General features: G+C 38.7%; 2 protein-coding genes across 2 annotated transcripts in view; one reads left to right on the forward strand and one right to left on the reverse strand.

Annotated features, from left to right (window-relative positions):
* The window catches only part of LOC133541292 (ankyrin repeat and fibronectin type-III domain-containing protein 1-like), an 85242-nt gene that overhangs the window by 57004 nt on the left and 273 nt on the right, over positions 1 to 27965 (reverse strand). Inside the window, exons 2-4 of the mRNA XM_061884613.1 lie at positions 21776 to 21873; positions 5688 to 5935; positions 3366 to 3609 (exon numbers count right to left, since the gene is read on the reverse strand). Of these exons, the coding sequence (XP_061740597.1) occupies positions 3366 to 3609; positions 5688 to 5849 (406 nt within the window). The 5' untranslated portion in view covers positions 5850 to 5935; positions 21776 to 21873. The remainder of the gene's footprint in view (positions 1 to 3365; positions 3610 to 5687; positions 5936 to 21775; positions 21874 to 27965) is intronic.
* Positions 27783 to 27965, forward strand: part of LOC133541303 (meiosis inhibitor protein 1-like) — a 133858-nt gene continuing 133675 nt past the window's right edge. The window contains exon 1 of the mRNA XM_061884637.1: positions 27783 to 27908. The gene's annotated coding sequence lies outside the window, so the exon portion shown is untranslated. The remainder of the gene's footprint in view (positions 27909 to 27965) is intronic.

Here is a 27965-nt window from a genome sequence, read left to right on the forward strand (position 1 = left end):
TATTGACGCTTACATAGGTCTGCTGATAATGTTCCCCTTTAACAAACTCATGCTAGGGACTTTGACCAAATGAGCCGCGTTCATAAAAGACAGATAGTAAATGGTAAATGGGTTGTACTTGTATAGCGCTTTTCTACCTCTTTTTAAGGAGCCCAAAGCGCTTTTACAGTATTTCCACATTCACCCATTCACACACACATTCACACACTGAGGGTGGCAGCTGCCATGCAAGGCGCTCACCAGGACCCATCAGGAGCAAGGGTGAAGTGTCTTGCCCAAGGACACAACGGAGGTGACTAGGATGGAAGAAGGTGGGGATTGAACCAGTAACCCTCAGATTGCTGGCACAGCCACTCTACCAACTTCGCCACGCCGTCCCACTAGACATATGGACGATGATAAACTGGGAAGGAATTTCACCTACTATAGGATGTGGGCGTGGCACGGCGCCAAACTTGGATCCATTGGTTCGCCACAATACTTAAAGTCCTACTGAAAGCCACTACTAGCGACCACACAGTCTGATAGTTTATATATCAATGATGAAATATTAACATTGCAACACATGCCAATACGACAATTTTAGATTTCCCGCGGAGTTTCTTGTTGAAATTGTCGCGGAATGATGACGCATGTTTGTGACATCACCGGTTGTAGCGGACATACTAGCCCAGCACCACTTACAACTAAAACTAGTCTCTTTTCATCGCATAAGTACACAGTAATTTGGACATCTGTGTTGCTGAATCTTTTGCAATTTGTCCAATTAATAATGGAGACGTCAAAGAAGAACGCTGTTGGTGGAAATCGATGGATTGCAGCTGCCTTTAGCAACCGAAACACAGCCGGTGTTTCTTTGTTGTGAAGCTTTAACACAGAGCGGTCAAGCGAACATGTTTCTCTACGTCAACCAGCAAGGTTTTGGATGGGAAAATTGTGATATGAAGTCAGCTCTTACCGGAGACTTCGGTGGATTACGCAACTTCCTCCTGCAGCTGTCAAAAAGGCAGCTGTGATCTTGGCTCCCCCGAGAGACACTGGCGTTCACTGCAGCCATTCAACTTTCAGGTATTGTGAATTTTGTGAATTATATTTATATAGCGCTTTTTCTCAAGTGACTCAAAGCACTTTACATAGTGAAACCCAATATCTAAGTTACATTCAAACCAGTGTGGGTGGCACTGGAAGCAGGTGGGTAAAGTGTCTTGCTCAAGGACACAACGGCAGTGACTCGGATGGTGGAAGCGGGAATCGAACCTGCAACCCTCAAGTTGCTGGCACGTCCACTCTACCAACCGAGCTATACCGCCCCATAAAATGTCTTTACAATCTCATTAAAACAATAAGCAGATAAGGGATCTTCCAGAATTATCCTAGTAAACGTGTCTAATTACATCTGAAACGCTCACACTGCCGCCTGGAGCCGTCGCATTTTCTTTTTTTTTTTTCAGTAGCTTACTCTAACTTTCCTCATCCACGAATCTTTTATCCTCGCTCAAATGAATGGGGAAATTGTCGCTTTCTCTGCCCGAATCGCCCTCAATGCTGGTGGCCATGATTGTAAAAAATGTTCAGACGTGAGGAGCTCCACAACCCGTGACATCATGCGCACATCGTCTGCTACTTCCGGTACAGGCAAAGCTTTTTTATTAGCGACCAAAAGTTGCGAACTTTATCGTGGATGTTCTCTACTAAATCCTTTCAGAAAAAAATATGGCAATATTGCGAAATGATCAAGTATGACACATAGAATGGAGCTGTTATCCCCCGTTTAAATAAGAACATCTCATTTCAGTAAGCCTTCAAATAGGTCAGTATGTTTTAAGTATATGATAAATTAGAGACCTATTTGTTTAATAAGTACCAGAATGTTCACAAAGAGGACATTTTAATTAGGCGACATGACGTCATCGCATGTTTGACACAACTGCTGAACAAAAACCTCCTAAAACACTTGACTATAAAAGCGATCTTTCTGTATGTCTGCGATTATCCTAATAACCACAAGCGTCATTTAAAACATTAGCAACAACATCAAAACGCAGTGTAAAGTTGTACTTATCTGTTAGATCCGTGGCTTTAAAGTTATTCGTGCTAGCGTGTTAGCATCTCTTCTTCTACTGTATTTATATGTAACATAGCAAAACTAGCTGACATGAGCACAGTCGCCCCCTGGTGTAAGAGAGACACACTACGTGTGGCCATCACTCGCATTGCAGCAGGGGTGTCCAAACTTTTTCCACTGAGGACCACACATGGAAAAATTAAAGCATTCGGGGGCCGTTTTTATATTTTTCATTTTCAAACCATAACAAAATATATGGCTTTTTAAAATGTATTTTACCTTTAGGGGTCCCAGGGACCATAAAGGGTCTCAGTTATTAAAATGTTAAAAAAAAGTCACATTTTTATTATTATTTTTTATTTAACGCTTACAGTAAATCTCTATATCAGGGGCCTCCAACCTTTTTGAAAGCAAGAGCTACTTCTTGGGTACTGATTAATGCAAAGGGCTACCAGTTTGATACACATTTGTTTGATTGATTGATTGATACTTTTATTAGTAGATTGCAAAGTACAGTACATATTCCGTACAATTGACCACTAAATGGTAACACCCCAATAAGTTTTTTAACTTGTTTAAGTCGAAGTCCACGTTAATCAATTCATGGTAACTAAATTGTTAGAAATAGCCAATATGCTCATTTTGCCTTTAATATATATATATATATATATATATATATGTATATATATATATACAAACGCGCTCAGAGGAGATAACTTTTGAAAAAAGGTGACAGGTGTTTACAAAACTTTTATTTTGAAGGGGTAATTTTTAACTTCCTGTTGATTTATGCTGAAGGATGTCAATAATTAAAATGTAGGTCCAAGTGAGACCTACATAGAGGTTTTTGTTTCAGGTCTCTCCGACATTACCTCTTGTGTTATTTATTTCACCCCATATTTGTTCCCACAACTGCACCTTAAATCAGAGTCTTTAATCTCCATCCATCCATTTTCTACCGCTTATTCCCTTTCGGGGTCGCGGGGAGTCTTTAATCTCGTTATATGCAATTATAATGAAAATAAAGTCTATTCTGTTCTATTTATTTTTAAGTTATCGTGCCGTGATTTTACCAGTCCGGGCCCACTTGGGAGTAGATTTTTCTCCTCGGCCTAAAATGAGTTTGACACCCCTGCTCTAACCACTAAGCCACTGAGTAGTTCTTTTCCAATCAAAAGTCAACATTATTAGCCTCTGAATTCGGGCTTTTATTGCGTTTCATTAGTTTGTGCATAATGTCGCCGCTTGTATCTCGTCGTAAAACAGCTTCTGCTGAGCAAGCGATAAAGTCAAGACTTACAAACAGGATTGTGCTTGGCTCCAGCCTTCGCCAGCACGTGCAGCAGAGGGGAATTGTGGGTAAGCGCGGCCACGTCCAGAGGGACCAGACCCTGCTCGCTCAGCCGGTTCACCCCACACTCCCTCTCTTTCTCCCGATCTCTCTCCTTCTCCCTCAAGCCTCCTCCGTGGACGTGGTCTCGGGACAGCAGACTTTGTACGGCCAAGGTGTCCTCGTTCTCCACCGCGTCCCACAAGGTCTTGTACTGACAGGGTAGGGTGACGGGGATGAGAGGAAAGGATTATTCGACAAGAGCAGAAAATCTGACCACAGATGCCGGTCTAGCCTTGTAAAGTCCGAAGAGCGCTCCAGCAGTCTAATTAAAGGCCTACTGAAAGCCACTACTAGCCACCACGCAGTCTGATAGTTTATATATCAATGATGAAATATTAACATTGCAACACATGCCAATACGGCCTTTTTAGTTTACCAAATTGCAATTTTAAATTTCCCGCGAAGTGTCGTGTTGAAAATGCCCGATCCCAGCTATAAGTAGTCTGCTTTAATCGCATAATTCCACACTATTCTGGACATCTGTGTTGCTGAAACTTTTGCAATTTGTTCAATTAATAATGGAGACGTCAAAGAAGAAAGATGTAGGTGGGAAGCGGTGTATTGCGGCCGCCTTTAGCAACACAAACACAGCCGGTGTTTCCTTCTTTACATTCCCGAAAGATGACGGTGAAGCTTTACTATGGAACCGAGCAGTCAAGCGAACATGGTTCCCTACCACATGTCAAACGGCGGGTTTCGGTGAGAAAATGGTGGTAATAAGTCTGCTCTTACCGTAGACATGAGCAGATAGCTTGCGTCATTCCTCGTACGCCTGCCAAAGAGGCAGCTGCGGACTCTCTTGCCTCCTCCGACCGGCCGCCCCAGAACGTGGGATGCTTCCACCGTGGAGGAGGGGGAAAAAAAGCTCAAATCGACCCCAAAGGCTGCTTTCGTTTCGCCTCGTCAGGAAACGTGGCTTCCCTCAGAGACACTGGCGGTCACCACACCCCTCCGACGTTCAGGTACGACTATATAATCTCACTAAAACACTAGTAACACAATAAGCAGATAAAGGATTTTCCAGAATTATCCGAGTAAATGTTTCTAATAACATTTCCGGCTAAGTATCCTGTTGAAAACGTCGGTATGATGACGCTTATGATGATGCGTGCGCGTGACGTCACGGATTGTAGCGGACATTTTGTTCCAGCCCCGATCCCAGCTATAAGTCGTCTGCTTTAATCGCATAATTCCACACTATTCTGGACATCTGTGTTGCTGAAACTTTTGCAATTTCTTCAATTAATAATGGAGACGTCAAAGAAGAAAGATGTAGGTGGGAAGCGGTGTATTGTGGCCGCCTTTAGCAACACAAACACAGCCGGTGTTTCCTTCTTTACATTCCCGAAAGATGACGGTGAAGCTTTACTATGGAACCGAGCGGTCGGGCGAACATGGTTCCCTACCACATGTCAAACGGCGGGTTTCGGTGAGAAAATGGTGTTAATAAGTCGGCTCTTACCGTAGACATGAGCAGATAGCTTGCGTCGTTCCTCGTACGCCTGCCGAAGAGGCAGCTGCGGACTCTCTTGCTTCCTCCGACCGGCCGCCCCAGAACGTGGGATGCTTCCACCGTGGAGGAGGGGGAAAAAAAGCTCAAATCGACCCCAAAGGCTGCTTTCGTTTCGCCTCATCAGGAAACGTGGCTTCCCTCAGAGACATTGGCGGTCACCACACCCCTCCGACGTTCAGGTACGACTATATAATCTCACTAAAACACTAATAACACAATCAGCAGATAAGGGATTTTCCAGAATTATCCTAGTAAATGTATCTAATAACATCTGAATCGCTCCCACTGCCCTCGCTTTTATTTTTTCTAGTCCTTCACTCTCACTTTCCTCATCCACAAATCTTTCATCCTCGCTCAAATTAATGGGGAAATCGTCGCTTTCTCGGTCCGAATCGCTCTTGCTGCTGGTGGCCATGACTGTAAACAATGTTCAGATGTGAGGAGCTCCACAACCCGTGACGTCACGCGCACATCGTCTGCTACTTCCGGTACAGTCAAGGCTTTTTTATTAGCGACCAAAAGTTGCGAACTTTATCGTGGATGTTCTCTACTAAATCCTTTCAGCAAAAATATGGCAATATGGCGAAATGATGAAGTATGACACATAGAATGGACCTGCTATCCCCGTTTAAATAAGAACATCTCATTTCAGTAGGCTTTTAAGAGCTGGTTTCTGCCATAAAACCAAAGGACGGGTAAACGGCGGACTCTCTTACAGCGTCCGCAGACTTGCCCGGGTGATGGTCTGGGTCTGCTCCCCTGCCCACGGACGACTCCCCTCCCCGCAGTCTGATGGACAGATTTCTGTAGATGCGCTTGGGCGACACGGGACCCAAAGAGCGCCGGCGATGGGGTGGGTTCCTGGTGGACACGGACATGACCGAGAGGGAGAGAAGGGACCGAGGAGGCCCAAGTCAGCGAGGAGGGCGTTTTCTTAGACCATGGTCAGATTTGGAGCTGTGAGCTAGGAAGCGGGGAGAAGTGGGAAAGAGATGAGTTCAAACATGATTACACTTTCAACACATATTTCACCCTTTTGATTGATTAATTGATTGATTAATTGATTGATTGATTGAGATGGTTATTGACAGAGGTGGGTAATAATGCACTACATTTACTTTGTTACAAGTACGTGAGTAACTTTTGGGATGAATTGTACTTCTAAGAGTAGTTTTAATGCAACATACTTTTACTTTTACATGAGTATATTTATAGAGAACAAACTCTACTTTTACTCCGCTCCATTTATCTACATTCACTCGCTACTGATTTTTATCGATCTGTTAATGTTTGTTTTGGTTTATGACAGACCTTCGAAGTAGGATCCATCACATGCCTGCGTTTCACCAATCAAATGCAGTCACTGGTGACGTTTGACTCCGTTTCACCAATCAAACAGAGCCAGGCGGTCACATGATTAACTGCACACTTTTTTTTTTCATAAACCTTTATCTATACATTTCAACATTTACAAACAGTTGAAAATAATAATCAAAGTAAGTACAAAAACAGTACAAAACAGTATAAAAAAACGTACAAAATAGCGCCAGGGGGATGTCAATTCAAAGTAACTGAAATAGAATGCTAAAAAAAAAAAAAATATATATATATATATATATATATATATATATATATATATATATATAATAAACAAAGTGCAAAGCCATAGGCTCACTCAATCTCAGTAAATAACTTCAATTTGGAACACAGCATCATCGTTTTCACAGCTTTTTGGTTGTTAGTGTCACGTCTATGGGATCATGTTTTGTTTTGGTCACGTTTGGTTTTGTTTTTTGGACATTCAGTTCTTGTTCCTGCGCTTCCTTGTTTGTCTTATTACCAAAGCAACTCATTAGTTTTCACCTTGTCCTCATGTCACGCCCCTGTTTGCACTCATCATAGCTATTATTTAAACCGGACGTTGCCAGGAAGTCAGCCTGGCGACTTTACGCCTCATCTCCATTCATGCCAAGCCATGCTGTTTAAACATTCTGTCCATGCCATGTAAGTTTTTGGTTTGTTTAGTTCTGCCTTTGTACTTTGTCTGTATTCATAGTCTAGTTTTGTACCGCCACTGTGCGCGCCTTTTCTTTGCCTTTTGTTAGTTACAGTGTTTAAAATTAAATATGTACTTACATTCACGTCTCGCTCGTGCCAACTTTCCTTTGCGTCGTTAAAATAATCCACCTCCTAGTCCAGGGGTAGGGAACCTATGGCTCGGGAGCCAGATGTGGCTCTTTTGATGACTGCATCTGGCTCTCAGATAAATCTGAGCTGGCATTGCTTAACACGATAAGTAATGAATAATTCCACTTGTAATCACAGTGTTAAAAATAATGTTCAAAATATAAAACATTCTCATGCATTTTTAATCCATCCATCCGTTTCTACCACACCTGTTCAAGAAGTTGCGTTAATGGTAAGAAGTTATTTATTTATTATTGGTTAGTGTGGGGCTTGCCCTCCTGGAGGTTCTTCAGACCACCAAGCACCGACATGAGAGCCTGTTTCAGGGTTACAATATTGTTTTATTTTTCAATAAGTCTCTCAGTTGCTTTCCAGCAATTGTATTTTTATCTTTCGTTTTCGCTCGCGCTCTGGCTCCAGCCCCAACCCCGTCTCTTCTCCTGGCTGCTGCTTATAACAGAGTGACAGGTGATTAGATAACAAGGCCCAGGTGGGCCATCTACGCACCTGTCGCTGATTTAGAGGCCGGTCCTGGCACACACCAGTTCACCGCAGGCCACGCCCCCTCCACAGTTAGCTTTAGAATAACAATGTTATTAAAAAGAATAAGAGACCTATTATACTCTACAAATGTTGGTCTTACTTAATAATGCAAAAGTTTAGTTGTGTTCAGTGTTAAAAAAAAATATTGTATGGCTCTTATGGAAATACATTTTAAAATATTTGGCTTTTTGGCTCTCTCAGCCAAAAAGGTTCCCGACCCCTGTCCTAGTCCAAGTATTGACAGTTAGAGGTGGAGTGTTTTAATGTAGGGTTCTAAATCGCTTCTAAAGGCACAAAAAACAGGTCGGGTATTGAGAAACTTACATTTATGAATATAAAACTTAGCCAATCGTATAATGAAGTTGCAAAGGAAAAATTCATTTTCAATTTTTTTTTCAATACAGTGTAAAACCATATATACATGATTTAATATATATTATTGTTTTAGTTGCTTAAGAGATATTCCTGGCTCTGAATTTGTTCATTGCTGTTTTTGTGCATTACTTGTTGCCGTCATCATAAAGGAACAGGTTACTCATCAGTTACTCAGTAATTGAGTAGTTTTTTTCACAATATACTTTTTACTTTTACTCAAGTAAATATTTGGGTGACTACTCCTTACTTTTACTTGAGTAATACATCTCTAAAGTAACAGTACTCTTACTTGAGTACAATTTCTGGCTACTCTACCCACCTCTTGTTATTGACATCTTAAAGAACTGAATACATTTAATACTTTCAAAACGCAACATGCTTGTTTCCATTGTGCTCTGTTAAATAGTCATCACATTTGATACATTCAATAATAAACACACATGTTGCCTTTTACACTTTCACTCTAGAACAGTCCGGATGGTTCTTTTCCTTTTTGGTCCGGAGGACACGATGTCCAGTTTCCAAAAACACTTTGAAAAAATTACTAGAGATGTCCGATAATGTCTTTTTACCGATATCCGATATTTTGATATTGTTCAACTCTTAATTACCGATACCGGTATCAACCAATACTGATATAAATACATACACATATATATATATATTAGGGGTGGGCAAATTAATGCGTTAATTACGAGTTAACTCATCAATCTATTAACGCCGACAATTATTTTATCGCACATTTGCGTATGTTGTTTACATGCTTTTATTTTGTTAACGCCTTTTCTTAACAAGATGGCGTCGCCCGGATGGGCTTCGGCGTGGAGGGGCTCTTGGTAAAGATGGAACATTTGGCAAAAATAACGGACAATTCTGCAAATGTCATGGCTGGCTTACAGCGTGGTCACTCCGGGATCACTTACGACCGCCAGACAATTCTGGATGTGGATAGATCGGGCCGTTTTGGACTGAATGCGGCGTGCTTGCTAGAGCGGCTAGCTAGCATGGGAATACTTTGCCGGCTACATCCAGCGGCCTGTGAAGCAGCGGAGTATATGTGTTGTCTGTCTATTTATGAATAATGCAGACCAGGAGTGTTGGCTGAGTTCTTAACGTTTACTTTCAGAGCGTGCATATCACAACATACAAGATGCCGTCATGGCGACACAACCTATACCGGGCTACCGTGCATGCTCCTCAATCCTGTTGCATGCTGGGTAGGGTAGTTATTTTATTCCCTGGCTCATAACATCACAATATAGTACCATGTATATGATGCCTTCAGTTTATCAAAGCACCAAGCAAACAATCGGAAAATTCCCATCATATCAATTCCTAGATATGGTCATAATTATTTTAAGTGCACTACACAGAATAAACACAACATTATTAATATTGCTAGTAAGGATAATTTGATCAAAAATTCCCTAAAACAGCCCACTACCTATAATATAGGTTTTTTTAAACATAAGATCCCTGATAAATAAATGTTTCTGCTGTTACCTCAGAAATTGCCTGTTCAGATGTTATGATTGTGGCTCAGAGATTTGTATGTAGATTATATTTATTTTCCATAACAAACAGGATAACTTAAATACCCTGGCAGTGGCAATAAGCTTAAATGTTTGTATTTACATTTTTGGAGTTGATTTTCATCAAATATGCTATTTAACTGCTACTGTTTAACAAGGACTGATTTAAATTGTGTTTGCACAACAAATGTTTTGGCGCTTTTGTTCATGTGGGAGAATATTCCAATAAAGGTGCACTACACACTACTTTTGAATTCATTATTGGGCTTTGCGTATACAATGCAGTTAATCGCGATTAATCGGAGAAATAGTGCGCTTAACTTCGATTAAAATTTGTAATTGTTGCCCAGCCCAAATATATATATATATATGTATATGTATATATATATATATATATATATATATATATATATACAGTGGTGGAATGAACACATTATTATGCCTAATTTTGCTGTGATGCCCCGCTGGATGCATCAAACAATGTAACAAGGTTTTCCAAAATAAATCAACTCAAGTTATGGAAAAAAAAGCCAACATGGCACTGCCATATTTATTATTGAAGTCACAAAGTGCATTATTTTTTTTAACATGCCTCCAAGCAGCAGCTTGGAATTTGGGACATGCTCTCCCTGAGAGAGCATGAGGAGGTTGAGGTGGGCGGGGTTGGCAGGGTGGGGTTGAGTTGGGGGGTAGGAGGTAGTGGGGGTGTATATTGTAGCGTACCGGAAGAGTTAGTGCTGCAAGGGTTTCTGGGTATTTGTTCTGTTGTGTTTGTGTTGTGTTACGGTGCGGATGTTGTCCCCAAATGTGTGCACAAAGCAAGGTCCATACAGACATGGATGACAGAGTTTGGTGTGGATGAACTTGACTGGGCTGACCTGAACCCGAAAGAACACTTTTGGGCATACTTGCCAATCTTGAGACCTCCGAATTCAGAAGACAGGGGGAGGGGGTGTTGGGGGTGTGGTTGGGGGGCGGCATTGAGGTGCAGGCAGCCTACCCCTTCCCCTTCGAGCTGTCCTGAATGAAATTAAATTATTTTTTTCCAATCATTTTGGAACTTGCAAGCGTATTTTTTCTTCTTACTCGTCGTCGCCATGTCTCTTCTTCATTCTCCTGCTTGGTCTCCTTCTTGTTGTGTGTGTGCAATTGTGCACTGAGCTCCAAAAGCTGTAAATGTTATTGTAGCGTAATGGAAATTTTGTGCTGCAAGTAGTTTTAAGTATTCTTTCTGTTGTGTTTATGTTGTGTTACGGTGAGGATTCTTGTTTGGTGTGGGTTCACAGTGTGGCGCATATTTGTAACAGCGTTAAAGTTGTTTATACGGCCACTCTCAGTGTGACCTGTATGGCTGTTCACCAAGTATGCGTGCATTCACTTTGAAAAGCCGTATATATTATGTGACTGGGGCGGCATGCAAAGGCAGTGCCTTTTAAGGTTTATTGGCGGTCTGTACTTCTCCCTATGGCCGTGTACACAGCGGCATTTGAAAAAGTCATACATTTTACTTCTTGAAACCGATACCGATAATTTCCGATAGTACATTTTAAAGCACTTATCGGCCGATGATATCGGACGTCTCTAAAAATGACATGCATTCAAGTAAAACTTTTTAAAAACCTTCCTAGATGACATTCTGACCAAAAACAAATGTATGTGAATTTGTGAATTATATTTATATAGCACTTTTCTCTAGTGACTCAAAGCGCTTTACATGGTGAAACCCAATATCTAAGTAACATTTAAACCAGTGTGGGTGGCACTGGGAGCAGGTGGGTAAAGTTTTCTTGCCCAAGGACACAACGGCAGTGACTAGGATGACGGAAGCGGGAATTGAACCTGCAACCCTCAAGTTGCTGGCACGGCCGCACTACCCACCGAGCTATGCAAACGTATGTAAATATCAGGGTCTTTTTTCTCAAGTTAATTTCAATCATGCAAGCAAGTAATCACATGTGATTAATCATGAATAAATCCAAATTCCAAGTTTTGAATAATCTGATTAAGAAAATAATCATTTGACAGTCTTAACATTTCTTATGTGAATGTGTTTCTCTCTTTAAAAATGCACCTTTAATTCACATCAGGCTGTCGTCTTTGTTTTTTTCTTAATTAATTTCAGTTGATTAAAACGGGCGACGGTGATTTGAGATACAAGTGTTTTGAGTTAAGCGCAGAACCAAATAAGCTTGTAATTTGAAGAAGTAAATAAACTAAAGAAAGAACTAAAAGTCTTGTATGAAATGCTTGAAGGCTACGCAAGGCTGCAGCTAGGGGGCAGTAGTGGATCAACAGGCTGAGAAGTGTACAAACTTTACAAGTTCTCAGTTCGATGTGTCAATCATCTTCTCTGTCCTCAGGCAGGCTTTATTTTGGAGGGGATTTCACTTCACTTCCTCTTCCCCCACTTTGCACTTGGACAGAACAGGGGGTCTTTGGTCCGGACTGTGCTGGTGTGGAAGAACAGACCCCCTGCTGGGGCCACCTGAGGACGTGGTATGGAGGTGCCCACACGTCAGCCCGCTGAGCACGGACACCTGTCAGGTGTGGCCCTAAGGCCGCATGGGGGCCACAACAAGCCCTGTTGTGGCGTCACTTTGTTTGTTTTTGGTCACGGACGCTTCAAAGTGCTGAAGAGACGACTGGAGGGGGATTAAGAAATAAACCATCTGGGCCTGATGATGGCTTTTTTTGGACTTGTGGGCCAAAAAAAATATATATATATAATGTATATACAAACCCTGTTTCCATATGAGTTGGGAAATGGTGTTAGATGTAAATATAAACAGAATTTGCAAATCCTTTTCAACCCATATTCAGTTGAATATGCTACAAAGACAACATATCTGATGTTCTAACTCATAAACATTTTTTGGGGGGGCAAATAATCATTAATTTTAGAATTTGATGCCAGCAACACGTGACAAAGAAGTTGGGAAGGGTGGCAATAAATACTGATAAAGTTGAGAAATGCTCATCAAACACTTATTTGGAACATCCCACAGGTGTGCAGGCTAATTGGGAACAGGTGGGTGCCATGATTGGCTATAAAAGCAGCTTCCCAAAAAATGCTCAGTCTTTCACAAGAAAGGATGGGGCGAAGTACACCCCTTTGTCCACAACTGCGTGAGCAAATAGTCAAACAGTTTAAGAACAACCTTTCTCAAAGCAAGAAATTTAGGGATTTCAACATCTACGCTCCATAATATCATCAAAAGGTTCAGATAATCTGGAGAAATTACTGCACGGAAGCGATGATATTACGGAACTTTGATCCCTCAGGCGGTACTGCATCAAAAACCGACATCAGTGTGTAAAGGATATCACCACACAGGCACAGGAACACTTCAGAAAACCACTGTCAGCAACTACAGTTGGTCGCTACATCTGTGAGTGCAAGTTAAAACTCTACTATGCAAAGCGAAAGCCATTTATCAACAACATCGAGGAAAACCCGAGATAATCTAAAATGGACTGATGCAAAGAGGAAAAGTGTTCTGTGTTCAAATTGTTTTTGGAAATATTCGACATCGTGTCATCCGGACCAAAGGGAAAGCGAACCATCCAGACTGTTATCGACGCAAAGTTGAAAAGCCAGCATGTGTGATGGTATGGGGGTGTATTAGTGCCCAAGGCATGGGTAACTTACACATCTGTGAAGGCACCATTAATGCTGAAAGGTACATACTGGTTTTGGAACAACATATGTTGTCATCCAAGCAACGTTATCATGGACGCCCCTGCTTATTTCAGCAAAACAATGCCAAGCCACGTGTTACAACAGCGTGGCTTCGTAGTAAAAGAGTGCGGGTACTTTCCTGGCCCGCCTGCAGTCCAGACATGTCTCCCATCAAAATTGTGTGGCGCATTATGAGGCGTAAAATACCACAACAAGACCCCGGACTGTTGAAGGACTGAAGCTCTACATAAAACAAGAATGGGAAAGAATTCCACTTTCAAAGCTTCAACAATTAGTTTCCTCAGTTCCCAAACGTTTATTGAGTGTTGTTAAAAGAAAAGGTGATGTAACACAGTGGTGAACATGCCCTTTCCCAACTACTTTGGCACGTGTTGCAGCCATGAAATTCGAAGTTGATTATTATTTGCAAAAAAATAAATAAAGTTTATCAGTTTGAACATCAAATACGTTGTCTTAATAGTGCATTTTTTGTTAGCCGTTATCTGTTTCCAGTGTTTTTGTTAGTTATCCTCTAGCTTCCATGCTAAAGTTCCTTTTTGTTTTTCAAGCTCCCAGTGCTAGCTCTCTTAGTTTGTTATTCCGCCCACGTGCCTGCTTTTTGTTTGTTCTTGTATAGTTTTAATTAAATCAGGTTTTCATATACCATGCCTGCCTCCATCTCAGCATCTCGGGGTTTGTCATCACCAACTACCTGTGACACCTTCTCTGCACCCTGGGATTACATCAACTGCCATGTGTTACTTTGACAGTTCTTTTTTATTTTTTATTTCCATGATGTGCCTTAACCAATGAAAAGCGTGCACGATAAACTAATCCAGACTTCTCCAACAGGAAGTCCAGGACCCCTAAGACAGGTGTCCATACTTTTTCCACTGTGGGCCGCACACTGAAAAATCAAAGCAAGCGGAGGCCATTTTCATATTTTTTATTTTAAAAACCAATACAGTATGTGTATAAAAAATATACATTTAGGCCTCCACTCAGTTATGATCCCGGGGACCCCAAAGGGTTTTGGTCCCAAAAAAATATTTAAAATGTGTCATTATTCAGTACTATTATTCTCATTATTATTCAAGTTTTAAATCTCTAGATCAACATTAGGAAAAAAAATGGAAAAAACACAAAATCTGCAATATTTTCACCCCAATAACTTTTTTAGGTGGAATATTTGAGATTATATAATAATTGGAGCCTTAATTTTGGATTTTGATGTATTATTATTTTTTGAGCTATGACCCTTAAAAACAAATCACACAAAAATAATTGGGGATCCAAAAATGTCCTACTTATTAGTGTTAAAAAATAAATTATACATTTTTTTTACTGTTTACTTTTAGCACAATAATCTTGAGATCAACTTCAGATATATCTGTCAATTTTAAGTTTTATTGTTGTTTACGTTTTTTGTTTGTTCATTTTAGACCCTTCTTTAAAAAAAAACACCTCTGTTTTTTTTATATGCAAAACATAAAATATGAAACATTTTCCCCCAAAAATATCTTAAAGTGGAATATTTAATGTATCGTAATTCAAAATGACATTGATTTTGATTCGTTATCATTTTTTAAAGGGGAACATTATCAGCAGACCTATGTAAGCGTCAATATATACCTTGATGGTGCAGAAAAAAGACCATCTATTTTTTTAACCGATTTCCGAACTCTAAACGGGTGAATTTTGGCGAATTAAACGCCTTTCTGTTTATCTCACAGGTGGCGATGACGTCAGAATGTGACGTCGCCGAGGTAACACAGCCGCCATTTTCATTTTCAACACATTGTAAACATTGGGTCTCAGCTCTGTTATTTTCCGTTTTTTCGACTATTTTTTGGAACCTTGGAGACATCATGCCTGGTGGGTGTGTTGTCGGAGGGTGTAACAACACTAACAGGGAGGGATTCAAGTTGCACCACTGGCAAGAAATCTGCCGCCAGACCCCCATTGAATGTAGCAGAGTGTGTCTTCACGTTTGACCGGCGATGCTAAGACAGACATGGCACAGAGATGTATGGATAACCTGCAGATGCATTTGCAACCATTAAGTCAACTAAATCACAAAGGTGAGTTTTGTTGATGTTGACTTATGTGCTAATCAGACATATTTCGTCGCGGCGTGACTGCCAGTTAATCGATGCTAACATGCTACGCTAATCGACGCTAACATGCTATTTACCGGCGGTGCTAATGCAGACATGGCACAGAGATGTATGGATAACCTGCAGATGCATTTGCAACTATATTACGTTTCCTTCCACCCACATTTAATGCGAAACAAACACTTACCAATCGACGGATTTAAGTTGCTCCAGTGTCACAAGATGCGAAAGTCCTGATCGTTTGGTCCGCACATTTTACCGGCGATGCTAACGCAGCTATTCGGCCATGCTATGGCTATGAATAGCATCAATAGCTATTCGGTAAAATAGCTTCAATTTCTTCTTCAATACTTTCATACTCCAAACATCCGTATCAATACATGCGTAATCTGTTGAATCGCTTAAGCCGGTGAAATCCGAGTCTAAATCCGAGCTAATGTCGCTATATCTTGCTGTGCTATTCGCCATTGTTTGTTTACATTGGCAGCACTGTGTGACGTCACAGGGAAATGGCTAGTGGCATCGCAAATAGCGAAAATGAAGCACTTTAAAGCTTTTTTTAGGGATATTCGGAGACCGGTAAAATTTTGAAAAAAAACTTCATAAAATACAACATGCCACTGGGAACTGATTTTTATTGTTTTTAACCCTTTTGAAATTGTGATAATGTTCCCCTTTAAAGAGAGAAACAGCCTGCATGGCAGCTTTGTGTTATTAAAGCATTGCAACATTTTATTGTTACATTTCACCTGTTTGCTCTTTTATATCACTTTTGATGTTTTTAATTTTTTTCAATTGTATTCTTAAAATGTGCCGTGGAGCCGTGAAAAAATAACCCTCGGGCCGCAAATGGCCCCCGGTCCGCACTTTGGACACCGCTGCTCTAAGAGGTCTGCGAAGGAACTGCTGGGGTGTGGTGACATTTTTTGAAGGATTAAACTTCTTGAAGTATTATTTTTTGATATTCTTCCCACAAATGTTCAGCAAGTATAGACATTGCACCTCACACGTTCATTCACCTGTCCATCTCCTGAAGAGGCTCCGCCCCTGTTGCTGCCCGGCCAATCACAAGAGAGTGCATATTGTCATTAGTGCGAGGATTGGACATATGGATCTTCTTGTAACACAAGAAAAACATAAGCAGGTACTTCAGGAGTTAACGAGACGACTTTAGGAGCAATTTAGAGTTGTTATGTGAGTGAAGTGTCCTGTTGTGTTTTATCTTTATCCTGCCCTCTCCTTTATGTCTGCACCTGTCTATTCAGTCATTCGTCGTGGACCTCGAGGCACACCTGCCCGCAATCAGCCCGCCAGTATTTAGGCTGGTCACTGACAGCTTGGCCCCCTGAACCCTTCTCGTGCATGCGCCTGCTTCACCACACCAGACCTGGTACATTGTCGCTCCTTAGTCCTGAATTCCCTAACCTCTTTTGTGTTTGTTTCCTAGCCTCCCTGAGGAAAAGGGGATTCTTTTATTGAACTTTTCTCCTGCCGATCACTGAGGAACCTATTTTGTCCATGTTACCTGGTGTGCACTTCTGCCCCATCGCCCTTAGTTATCCCTTTTGACCAGGGGTCTCGAACTCAATTGACCTGGGGGCCACTGGATGCAGGAACTGGGTGAGGCTGGGCCGCAAGAAAATATTTCTTAAAAAATCTAACATGCACTTTTTAATGAATTCACCTTTTTTGAATGGCTTTCCCGCCCTAGCAACATACTTGCCAAATCTTTCCGGGAAACACCCGAATATCAGTGCCCCTCCCAACAATTTCCCAGGGTAACCAGTCTCCCGGTTTTCAACCGGACAACACTATTAAGGGCGTAACGTGATGGCACTGCCTTTAGAGTCCTCTACAACCTGCCGTCTCGTCCGCTTTTCCACCACACAAACAATGCAGCCCTAACTTTTCCGGGCTACAATAGGCGGCGGGGGTGTATATTGTAGCCCGGAAGTGTTAGGGCTGCATGGGATTCTGGGTATTTGTTCTGTTGTGTTTATGTTGTGTTACGGTGCGGATGTTCTCCCAAAATGTGTTTGTCATTCTTGTTTGGTGTGGGTTCACAGTGTGGCGTGTATTTGTAACAGTGTTGAAGTTGTTTATACGGCCACCCTCAGTGTGACCTGTATGGCTGATGATCAAGTATGTCTTGCAGTCGCTTACTGCGTCCAAGAAGCCAAATACAACATGGGGCTGGGCTGGCACGCTGTTTGTACAAGTTGTAGAGGACGCTAAAGACAGTGCCTCCACGGCGCCCCCTTAATTTGGGGTAAATTCGGGAGAATGATTCCCTTTTTTTTTTTTTATTGAGTATGGCTGCAAAAGAAGCCACTATGGGGCCAAAGAAAGTTGCAAGTGGTAAAGAAAATGGGAAACACTATTAGTTCCGAGAAAGAACTCAAACGAAATACCAATATGTTTCCTCAACAATCATCCAATTACAGTCTTCAATTGTCTTTCAATATTTTGTTTGACTATAATTGTTCTCTTTCTAACCTGTTTTGTGTTGACATTTGTGGGTGTCGGCTAATCAATGGGAAACATTTTTTTAGTTGTCGTCTGACCTTTACCAGCAGGCACTAATCATTGATACAACGTTGATTATACGTACATGTCCTTTAAAAAGTTACTTTGCAACAACCTTGCTAAATAGTTGTATTTGTAAATTGAGACGACGTTGATGTCTGACATTCATGGTCAAATCAACGTCACAACCTGACGTGTGTATATATGTGTATACATATACTGTATATATATATATATACATATATATATTAGTAATTGTAATTTTCATCATAGGTACACTTCAACTGTGAGAGACACAATGTGAAAAAAAAAAATCCAGGAATTCACATTGTAGGAATTTTAAATAATTTATTTGTAAATTATGGTGGAAAATAAGTATTTGGTCAAGCATTCAAAGCTCTCACTGATGGAAGGAGGTTTTGGCTCAAAATCTCACGATACATGGCCCCATTCATTCTTTCCTTAACACGGATCAATCGTCCTGTCCCCTTAGCAGAAAAACATCCCCAAAGCATGATGTTTCCACCCCCATGCTTCACAGTAGGTATGGTGTTCTTGGGATGCAATTCAGTATTCTTCTTCCTCCAAACACGACGAGTTGAGTTTATACCAAAAAGTTCTATTTAGGTTTCATCTGACCACATGACATTCTCCCAATCCTCTGCTGTATCATCCATGTATCCATTTTGGTATAAACTCAACTCAAGTATGTTTCTTACAAGTATTATTATCACTGGAGGACAAGGAATAGCTAAACATGCTTCAATACAAACACCGTAGGACGATACAATAGCTCACCGCTAACATTAAGTTAGCTCTCCTCATTGTAAACAAATGGGTATCATCCACTGTAATGATATCAAGTACAAGAGCGTATCCAGTCGATACTATGTTTAAGTCGATATTTTTTGGCATCACAACATCTTCTTTTGTTTTTGGAAAATGTATGTCATGTTTATAAAGTCAGTAAATATGTCTCTGAACACATGAGGACTTTGAATATAACCAATGTATGATCCTGTAACTACTTGGTATCAAAATGATACCGAAATGTGTGGTATCATCCAAAACTAATATGTGGTATCAAAAAAGAGAAGAATAAGTGATTATTACATTTGAACAGAAGTGTAGATAGAACATGTTAAAAGAGAAAATAAGCAGATATTAACAGTAAAAAAACAAGTAGATTAATAATCAATTTTTTTACAGTTTGTCCTTCATAATGTGTACGAAATAATAGGTGTATAAATGACACAATATGTTACTGCAGACTAATTAGGACTAATTAGGAGTCTTTGTTTGTTTACTTGGATACGCTCTTGTACTTGATATCATTACAGTGGATGATACCCATTTGTTTACAATGATGAGAGCTAACTTAATGTTAGCGGTGAGCTATTGTATCCTCCTACGGTGTTTGTAATGAAGCATGTTTAGCTATTCCTCGTCATCCAGTGATAATAATACACGTTGTCTAGTATGTTCAACATTTTATTTAAGGACTAAATCGTTCGTTGATTGAACTAATAATTATATGTTTAATGTGTGAAAATATTTTTTAATAACATAAAGTCAATAATGCCATTTGTTATGGTACCCTTTATTTAGAAAAGTATCAAAATATTGGCATCGGGACCACACTAGTATGTGTGTTTGTCGAGATATATACAAACCCCGTTTCCATATGAGTTGGGAAATGGTGTTAGATGTAAATATAAACGGAATACAATGATTTGCAAATCCTTTTCAACCCATATTCAGTTGAATATGCTACAAAGACAACATATTTGATGTTCAAACTCATAAACTTTTTTTATTTTTGCAAATAATCATTAACTTTAGAATTTGATGCCAGCAAAATGTGACAAAGAAGTTGGGAAAGGTGGCAATAAATACTGATAAAGTTGGGGAATACTCCTCAAACACTTATTTGGAACATCCCACAGGTGTGCCGGCTAATTGGGAACAGGTGGGTGACATAATTGGCTACAAAAACAGCTTTCATGAAATGCTAAGTAATTCACGAACAAGGATGGGGTGAGGGTCACCAATTCGTAAGCTAATTGTCGAACAGTTTGAGAACAACATTTCTCAACGAACTATCGCAAGGAATTTAGGGATTTTACCATCTACGCTCTGTAAAATCATCAAAAGGTTCAGAGAATCTGGAGAAATCACTGCAGGTAAGCGATGATGTTACCGACCTTTGATCCCTCAGGCGGTACTGCATCAAAAACTGACATCGGTGTGTAAAGGATATCACCACGTGAACTCAGGAACACTTCAGAAAACCACTGTCAGTAACTACAGTTGGTCGCTACATCTGTAAGTGCAAGTTAAAACTCTGCAATGTAAAGCGAATGCCATTTATCAACAACACCCAGGTTCGCCGCCGGCTTCGCTGGGCCCGAGATCATCTAAGATGGACTGATGCAAAGTGGAAAAGTGTTCAATGGTCTGACGAGTCCACATTTCAAATTATATTTGGAAACTGTGGACGTGGTGTCCTCCGCAACAAAGATGAAAATAACCACCCAGATTGTTATAGGCGCGAAGTTCAAAAGCCAGCATCTGTGTGCATTATGAAGCGTAAAATATGACAACAAGACCCCGGACTGTTGAACAACTTAAGCTGTACATCAAGCGAGAATGGTAAAGAATTCCACTTTCAAAGCTTCAACAATTAGTTTCCTCAGTTCCCAAACGTTTATTGAGTGTTGTTAAAAGAAAAGGTGATGTAACACAGTGGTGAACATGCCCTTTCCCAACTACTTTGGCACGTGTTGCAGCCATGAAATTCAAAGTTAATTATTATTTGCAAAAAAAAAAAAAAAAAAAGTTTGTCTGTTTGAACATCAAATATGTTGTCTTTGTAGCATATTCAACTGAATATGGGTTGAAAAGGATTTGCGAATCATTGTATTCTGTTTATATTTACATCTAACACAATATCCCAAGTCATATGGGAACGGGGTTTGTATATATATATATATACCGTATATATATATATGGTATATATACTGGTGATTTAGGGCTATATAAATAAACATTGATTGATTTATATTAGGGCTGTGGGGAAAAAATCGATTACAATTTGAATCGCAATTCTCACGTTGTGCGATTCAGAATGGATTCTCATTTTTTTTAAATCTATTTGTTTTTTTTAATCAATCCAACAAACCACTACACAGCAATACCATAACAATGCAATCCAATTCCAAAACCAAACCTGACCCAGCAACACTCAGAACTGCAATAAACAGAGCAATTGAGAGGAGACACAAACACCACACAGAACAAACCAAAAGTAGTGAAACAAAAATGAATATTATCAACAACAGTATCAATATTAGTTATAATTTCAGCATAGCAGTGATTAAAAATCCCTCATTGACATTATCATTAGACATTTATAAAAATAATAAAAAAGAACAATAGTGTCACAGTGGCTTACACTTGCATGGCATCTCATAAGCTTGACAACACACTGTGTCCAATGTTTTCACAAAGATAATATAAGTCATATTTTTGGATCGTTTAATAGTTAAAACAAATTGACATTATTGCAATCAGTTGATAAAACATTGTCCTCTACAATTGTAAAAGCTTTTTTTTTTTTTAAATCTACTACTCTGCTAACATGTCAGCAGACTGGGGTAGATCCTGCTGAAATCTATGTATTGAATGAATACAGAATCCTTTTGAATCGGGAAAATGTCGTTTTTGAATCGAGAATTGCGTTGAATCAAAAAAATTGATATATAATCGAATCGCGACCCCAAGAATCAATATTGAATCCAAAGATTTGCAGCCCTGATATATATATATATATATAAAATGCATACCTTTGGATGAGACTTGAATTGCAGCTCCAAGGTGGTTGGTGGTGTGATGTAGTCCACTGGAGCCACTTGACAACTTGTGTCCTGCGTGGGAGAGTCACCTGAACACAAATATAGGACTTTGGAGCACACCCTTATTCACCCTGCTCCTCCTCTGCATGCCCTCCTCCTCTTTGACAAGTCCAGTACTGCTTTTCTAACAAGACTGCAGCATTGTGAAGGACTTTGCTGCCTCCTTCATCACAGCCTCCACATATTTCAATTGGATTTGTTTTCAACATCAACCGAGTGATGGCATGTGAGGTGTGTCCAAACTCCTACCAGACAGCACACACATGCAGTGGTGGAAACATCAGGTGGCGTGCAGCTGATGTGAGTGGAAAGTTGTGTTTGCAGACAGGAAGTGGCACACAGCGAGCAAACAAAGTGACAGAAAGGGGTTTGTTTGCTCGGTCCCTCACGCCGATGTTTGGCCACAAGCACACTCTAGATTTCACACGCAAAACTTGCTCTCTGTTTCCGCCTGGCTGCAAATGTTAGTCTCAGTGGTCTGAACAAACCTGTGCAAGAAGCTCTATTTGCTTGCTTTTTGTCTAATTGATCACACAGATTTGTAACCTACTCTCCTGTCTGGTGTACATCTTTGCACATCCTCAGTGTATATATATATATATATATATATATATATATATATATATATATATATATATATATATATTAGGGATGCACCGAAATTAAAATTTGTGGCCGAAGCCGAATAAAATTTAAACGCTTGGCTGAAGGCCGAATACCGAATGAATGCAGTTTTTCACAATTTTTTAAATATTGCATAAATAGCCTAGAATAAATATTTAGACATGTTTTTCAAATAAAGTATTTTTTCATTGAATATTGACATTTTTTTAATATTCCAGTAGCCTTTGCTTTTCAAAAAAAGCACAAAGTTTTTCATTTATATTAGGCCTTCAAACAAAACATGCATTCCAAAAAAAAATAAAGTGCATTAAAGTGGATAAACCCACAACAAATGAATTATTGTCCTGTTGGCAAAAGTCTGCTAAGCCACAGTAGATATGCTAATAATGTAAACAGAAGGCTCAAGTAAATCTCAATAAGTGTGTGCTTGTAACCTCATACACTTATACAGGTAGCCTACACAACAGGCTAATAATGTAAACAGAGGCCCCACTAAATCTCAATTAAGTGTGTGTTTGTAACCTCATACACTTATACAGGTACACAACATATCCCAACGTCACTGCACGTTGGTTGATTGCATCACCGCGTCAAAATTTGCGTCACATGCCACTATTCGGCCTTCTTTTTAGCTCATTCCACCGAAGGCCGAATGTGGCTTTTTTTGCCATATTCGGCCGAATATATTCGGTTACCGATTAATCGGTGCATCCCTAATACATATATATATATATATATATATATATATATATATATATATATGTATAAGTATGTACAGTGGAGCAAAAAAGTATTTAATCAGCCAGCGATTGTGCAAGTTCTACCACTTAAAATGATGACAGAGGTCTGTAATTTTCTTCATAGGTACACTTCAACTGTGAGGGACAGAATGTGAAAAAAAAAAATCCAGGAATTCACATTGTAGGAATTTTAAAGAATTTATTTGTAAATGATGGTGGAAAATAAGTATTTGGTCAACCATTCAAAGCTCTCACTGATGGAAAGAGGTTTTGGCTCAAAATCTCACGATACATGGCCCCATTCATTCTTTCCTTAACACGGATCAATCGTCCTGTCCTCTTAGCAGAAAAACAGCCCCAAAGCATGATGTTTCCACCTCCCATGCTTCACAGTAGGTATGGTGTTCTTGGGATGCAACTCAGTATTCTTCTTCCTCCAAACACGACGAGTTGAGTTTATACCAAAAAGTTCTATTTTGGTTTCATCTGACCACATGACATTCTCCCAATCCTCTGCTGTATCATCCATGTATCCATTTTGGTATAAACACAACTGTTCGTGTTTGGAGGAAAAAGAATACTGAGTTGCATCCCAAGAACACCATACCTACTGTGAAGCATAGGGGTGGAAACATCATGCTTTGGGGCTGTTTTTCTGCTAAAGGGACAGGACGATTGATCCGTGTTAAGGAAAGAATGAATGGGGCCATGTATCGGGAGATTTTGAGTCAAAACCTCCTTCCATCAGTGAGAGCTTTGAATGGTTGACCAAATACTTATTTTCCACCATAATTTACAAATAAATTATTTAAAGTTCCTACAATGTGAATTCCTGGATTTTTTTTTCACATTCTGTCTCTCACAGTGGGGCGGTATAGCTCGGTTGGTAGAGCGGCCGTGCCAGCAACTTGAGGGTTGCAGGTTCGATCCCCGCTTCTGCCATCCTAGTCACTGCCGTTGTGTCCTTGGGCAAGACAATTTACCCACCTGCTCCCAGTGCCACCCACACTGGTTTAAATGTAAAAATTAGATATTGGGTTTCACTATGTAAAGCGCTTTGAGTCACTTTGAGAAAAGCGCTATATAAATATACTTCACTTCACAGTTGAAGTGTACCTATGATGAAAATTACAGACCTCTGTCATCATTTTAAGTGGGAGAACTTGCACAATCGCTGGCTGACTAAATGCTTTTTTGCCCCACTGTATCTATACATATATATATACATATATATATATATATATATATATATATATATATATATATATATATATATATATATATAAAAAGCTCTTTGCAGTCATTGCAAATTGCCAATTTTTGATCCGTCAGACACACTTTAAAATAATGCCAAGGCATAGACATGGTGTCTTTAGTGTCAGAACGTGGACTCTGGGGTTTGTTTTTCCATAAGGCAAAGGAAAGTTGGCGCGGGCAAGGCGTGAAGGTAAAGACATATTTTATTTTTACACTATAAATACAAAAAAAGGCAAACAAAAGGCGCGCACAATGGCGGAGAACAAACTTGACTAATGAAAACAAAGCTAGCACAAAGGAAGAACTATGGACAAAAAAACAAAAGACACTAACTGTGGCATTAAACAAACCAAAAACTTACGTGGCATGGGACTAAGAAACAAGCAGCGTGAATCTTAAACGTGAGTAGAGGTAACATGGAATGACGTGAGTAGAGGAAAAAGTCGCCAGGCTGACTTCCTGGCAACTTTCGCTTTATATAAAAGACACAATTAGAGACAGGTTTGCGAGTGCAAAACGTGAGACAGGTGCGTGACATGAAGACAGGTGAAAACTACTGGGTGGTCATGGAAACAAAACAAACAAGGAAGTGCAAAAACAGGAAACAATGGAGTCTTAAGCAAAACATCTCATCATTTTTTTTTATCTCCCAGTTATGGCTTTCTATCTCATTATTATCAACCAATCATTATTCCATAATCATCATAACTATGACTTTCTTATCTCATATTTCGACTTTTCATCTAAAAATTATGAAAAATAAAAAAATGTATCTAATTATTTAGACTTTTATCCCATTATTATGACTGCTTGTCTTGTAAGGATGACATTTATCCCTTAATTTTGACTTTTTTATCCCATAAATATGACTTTTTATTCCGTAATTATCACTTTCTTATCAGATAATTTTGACTTTTTAGCTCCTAGTTATTACTTTTTTATCTGATCATTTTTACTTTTTAAATCATCATTTCGACATTCTTATTTCATTATTATGACTTTTTATGTCATAATTTTAACTTTTTGTCTCATCATTTTTTTAATCACCCTGTTATGGCTTTCTATCTCATAATTATCAACCAATCATAAGTCCATAATCATCATAATTACGACTTTCTTATCTCATATTTTGACATTTTATATAAAAATGATGAAAAATTGAACTCATTATTTTAACTTTTATCCCATTATTATGACTATTTGTCTTGTAATGATGACATTTTTTCCTTAATTTTGACTTTCTTATCCCATAAATATAACTTTTTGTCTCACAATTTTTTTTATCACCCAGTTATGGCTTTCTATCTCATAATTATCAACCAATCGTATTTCCATAATCATCATAACTATGACTTTCTAATCTCACATTTTTACTTTTTATCTAAAAATTATGAAAAAGAAAAACATTGATCTCATTTTTTGGACTTTTATCCCATTATTATGATTGCTTGTCTCTTAATGATGACATTTATCCCTTAATTTTGACTTTCTTATCCCAAAAATATGACATTTTATTACGTAATTATGACTTTTTATCTCATAATTTTAACTTTTTGTCTAGTTTTTTTATCACCCAGTTACGGCTTTCTATCTCATAATTATCGACAATCACAATTCCATAATCATCATAACTATGACTTTCTTATCTCATATTTCGACTTTTCATCTAAAAATTATGAAAATTATAAACATTGATCTTGTCATGTTGATTTTTATCCTATTATTATGACGGTTTATCTCGTAATGATGACATTAATCCCTTAATTTTTACTTTCTTATCCCATAAACATGACTTTTTATTCTGCAATTATGACTTTCCCCTCTGATAATTATGACTTTTTAATCTCATAATTATGACTTAACATTTGAGTATTTTTTTTCTTCTAGTGGTGGAAACGGGCTTCAATACAAAATCACTGTCATTAAATTTTGGGGCTTTTATTTTGTAGTGCAGGTTATGTTGTACACATAACCCACCTTGAGTTAGTAACAAATAAAACAACTCAGAAATACAACCATATCTACACCATAGCAATATGGACTACACAACAAAAAATTACATATTTCAAGTCAGGGGTCACCAAGGCAGGCACCAGGTCGCCCGTAAGGACCAGATGAGTCGCGTGCTGACCTGTTCTAAAAATAGCTCAAATAGCAGCACTTACCAGTGAGCTGCCTCTATTTTTTAAATTGTATTTATTTACTAGCAAGCTGGTCTCGCTTTGCTTGACATTTTTAATTCTAAGAGAGACAAAACTCAAATAGAATTTGAAAATCCAATAAATATTTTAAAACTTGGTCTTCACTTGTTTAAATGAATTCATTTATTGTTTTACTTTGCTTTTTATAACTTACAGAAAGACCATTTTAGAGAAAAAATACAACCTTAAAAATGATTATAGGATTTTTAAACACATATACCTTTTTACCTTTTAAATTCCTTCCTCTTTTTTCCTGACAATTTAAATCAATGTTCAAGTATTTTTTTTTATTGTAAAGAATAATGAATACATTTTAATTTAATTCTTCATTTTAGCTGCTGTTTTTTCGAAGAAGAATATTTGTGAAATATTTCTTCAAACTTACTATGATTAAAATAAAAAATAAAAATTCTGACAAATCTCGAAAATATGCAGAATCAAATTTAAATCTTATGTTAAAGTCTTTTTTATTTTCTTTTAAAATTTTTATTCTGGAAAATCTAGAAGAAATAATGATTTGTCTTTGTTAGAAACATAGCTTGGTCCTATTTGTTATATATTCTAACAAAGTGCAGATTCGATTTTAACCTATTTAAAACATGTCATCAAAATTCTAAAATGAATCTTAATCAGGAAAAATGACTAATGATGTTCCATAAATTATTTTTGAAATTTTTTCAAAAAGATTTGAATCAGCTAGTTTTTCCCTTCATTTTTTTCGGTAGAATTTTGAATTTTAAAGAGTCGAAATTGAAGATAAACTATGTTTCAAAATTTAATTTTCTTTTTTTTTCTGTTTTTTCCTCTTTTAAACCGTTCAATTAAGTGTTTTTTTCATCATTTATTCTCAACAAAAAACCTTCCGTAAAAGGAAAAAAAATATACGACGGAATGACAGACAGAAATACCCATTTTTTTTAAATATATATATATATATAGATTTATTTATTAAAGGTAAATTGAGCAAATTGGCTATTTCTGGCAATTTATGTAAGTGTGTATCAAACTGGTAGCCCTTCGCATTAATCAGTACCCAAGAAGTAGCTCTTGCTTTCAAAAATGTTGGTGACACCGAAACAACAACAAAAAAACGATATTGAGATGCTGGCATCGATGCCCTTGGTATCGACACTATCGACATTTGCGTCGACCCGCCTCCCACCGTACTGACAGCAGTTAGCAGGTAGCTGTTAGCCTTTGCTTCCACGACGCCGCTCATCTTTCTATCCCACAAATAACACGGTAATTTGACTAAATGTAAGTCTATTTGAGTTTTTGAAGAGGTAATTTTGTAACATA

Source organism: Nerophis ophidion, linkage group LG23 (assembly GCF_033978795.1).
Source record: "Nerophis ophidion isolate RoL-2023_Sa linkage group LG23, RoL_Noph_v1.0, whole genome shotgun sequence".
NCBI classification, from domain to species: Eukaryota; Metazoa; Chordata; class Actinopteri; order Syngnathiformes; family Syngnathidae; genus Nerophis; species Nerophis ophidion.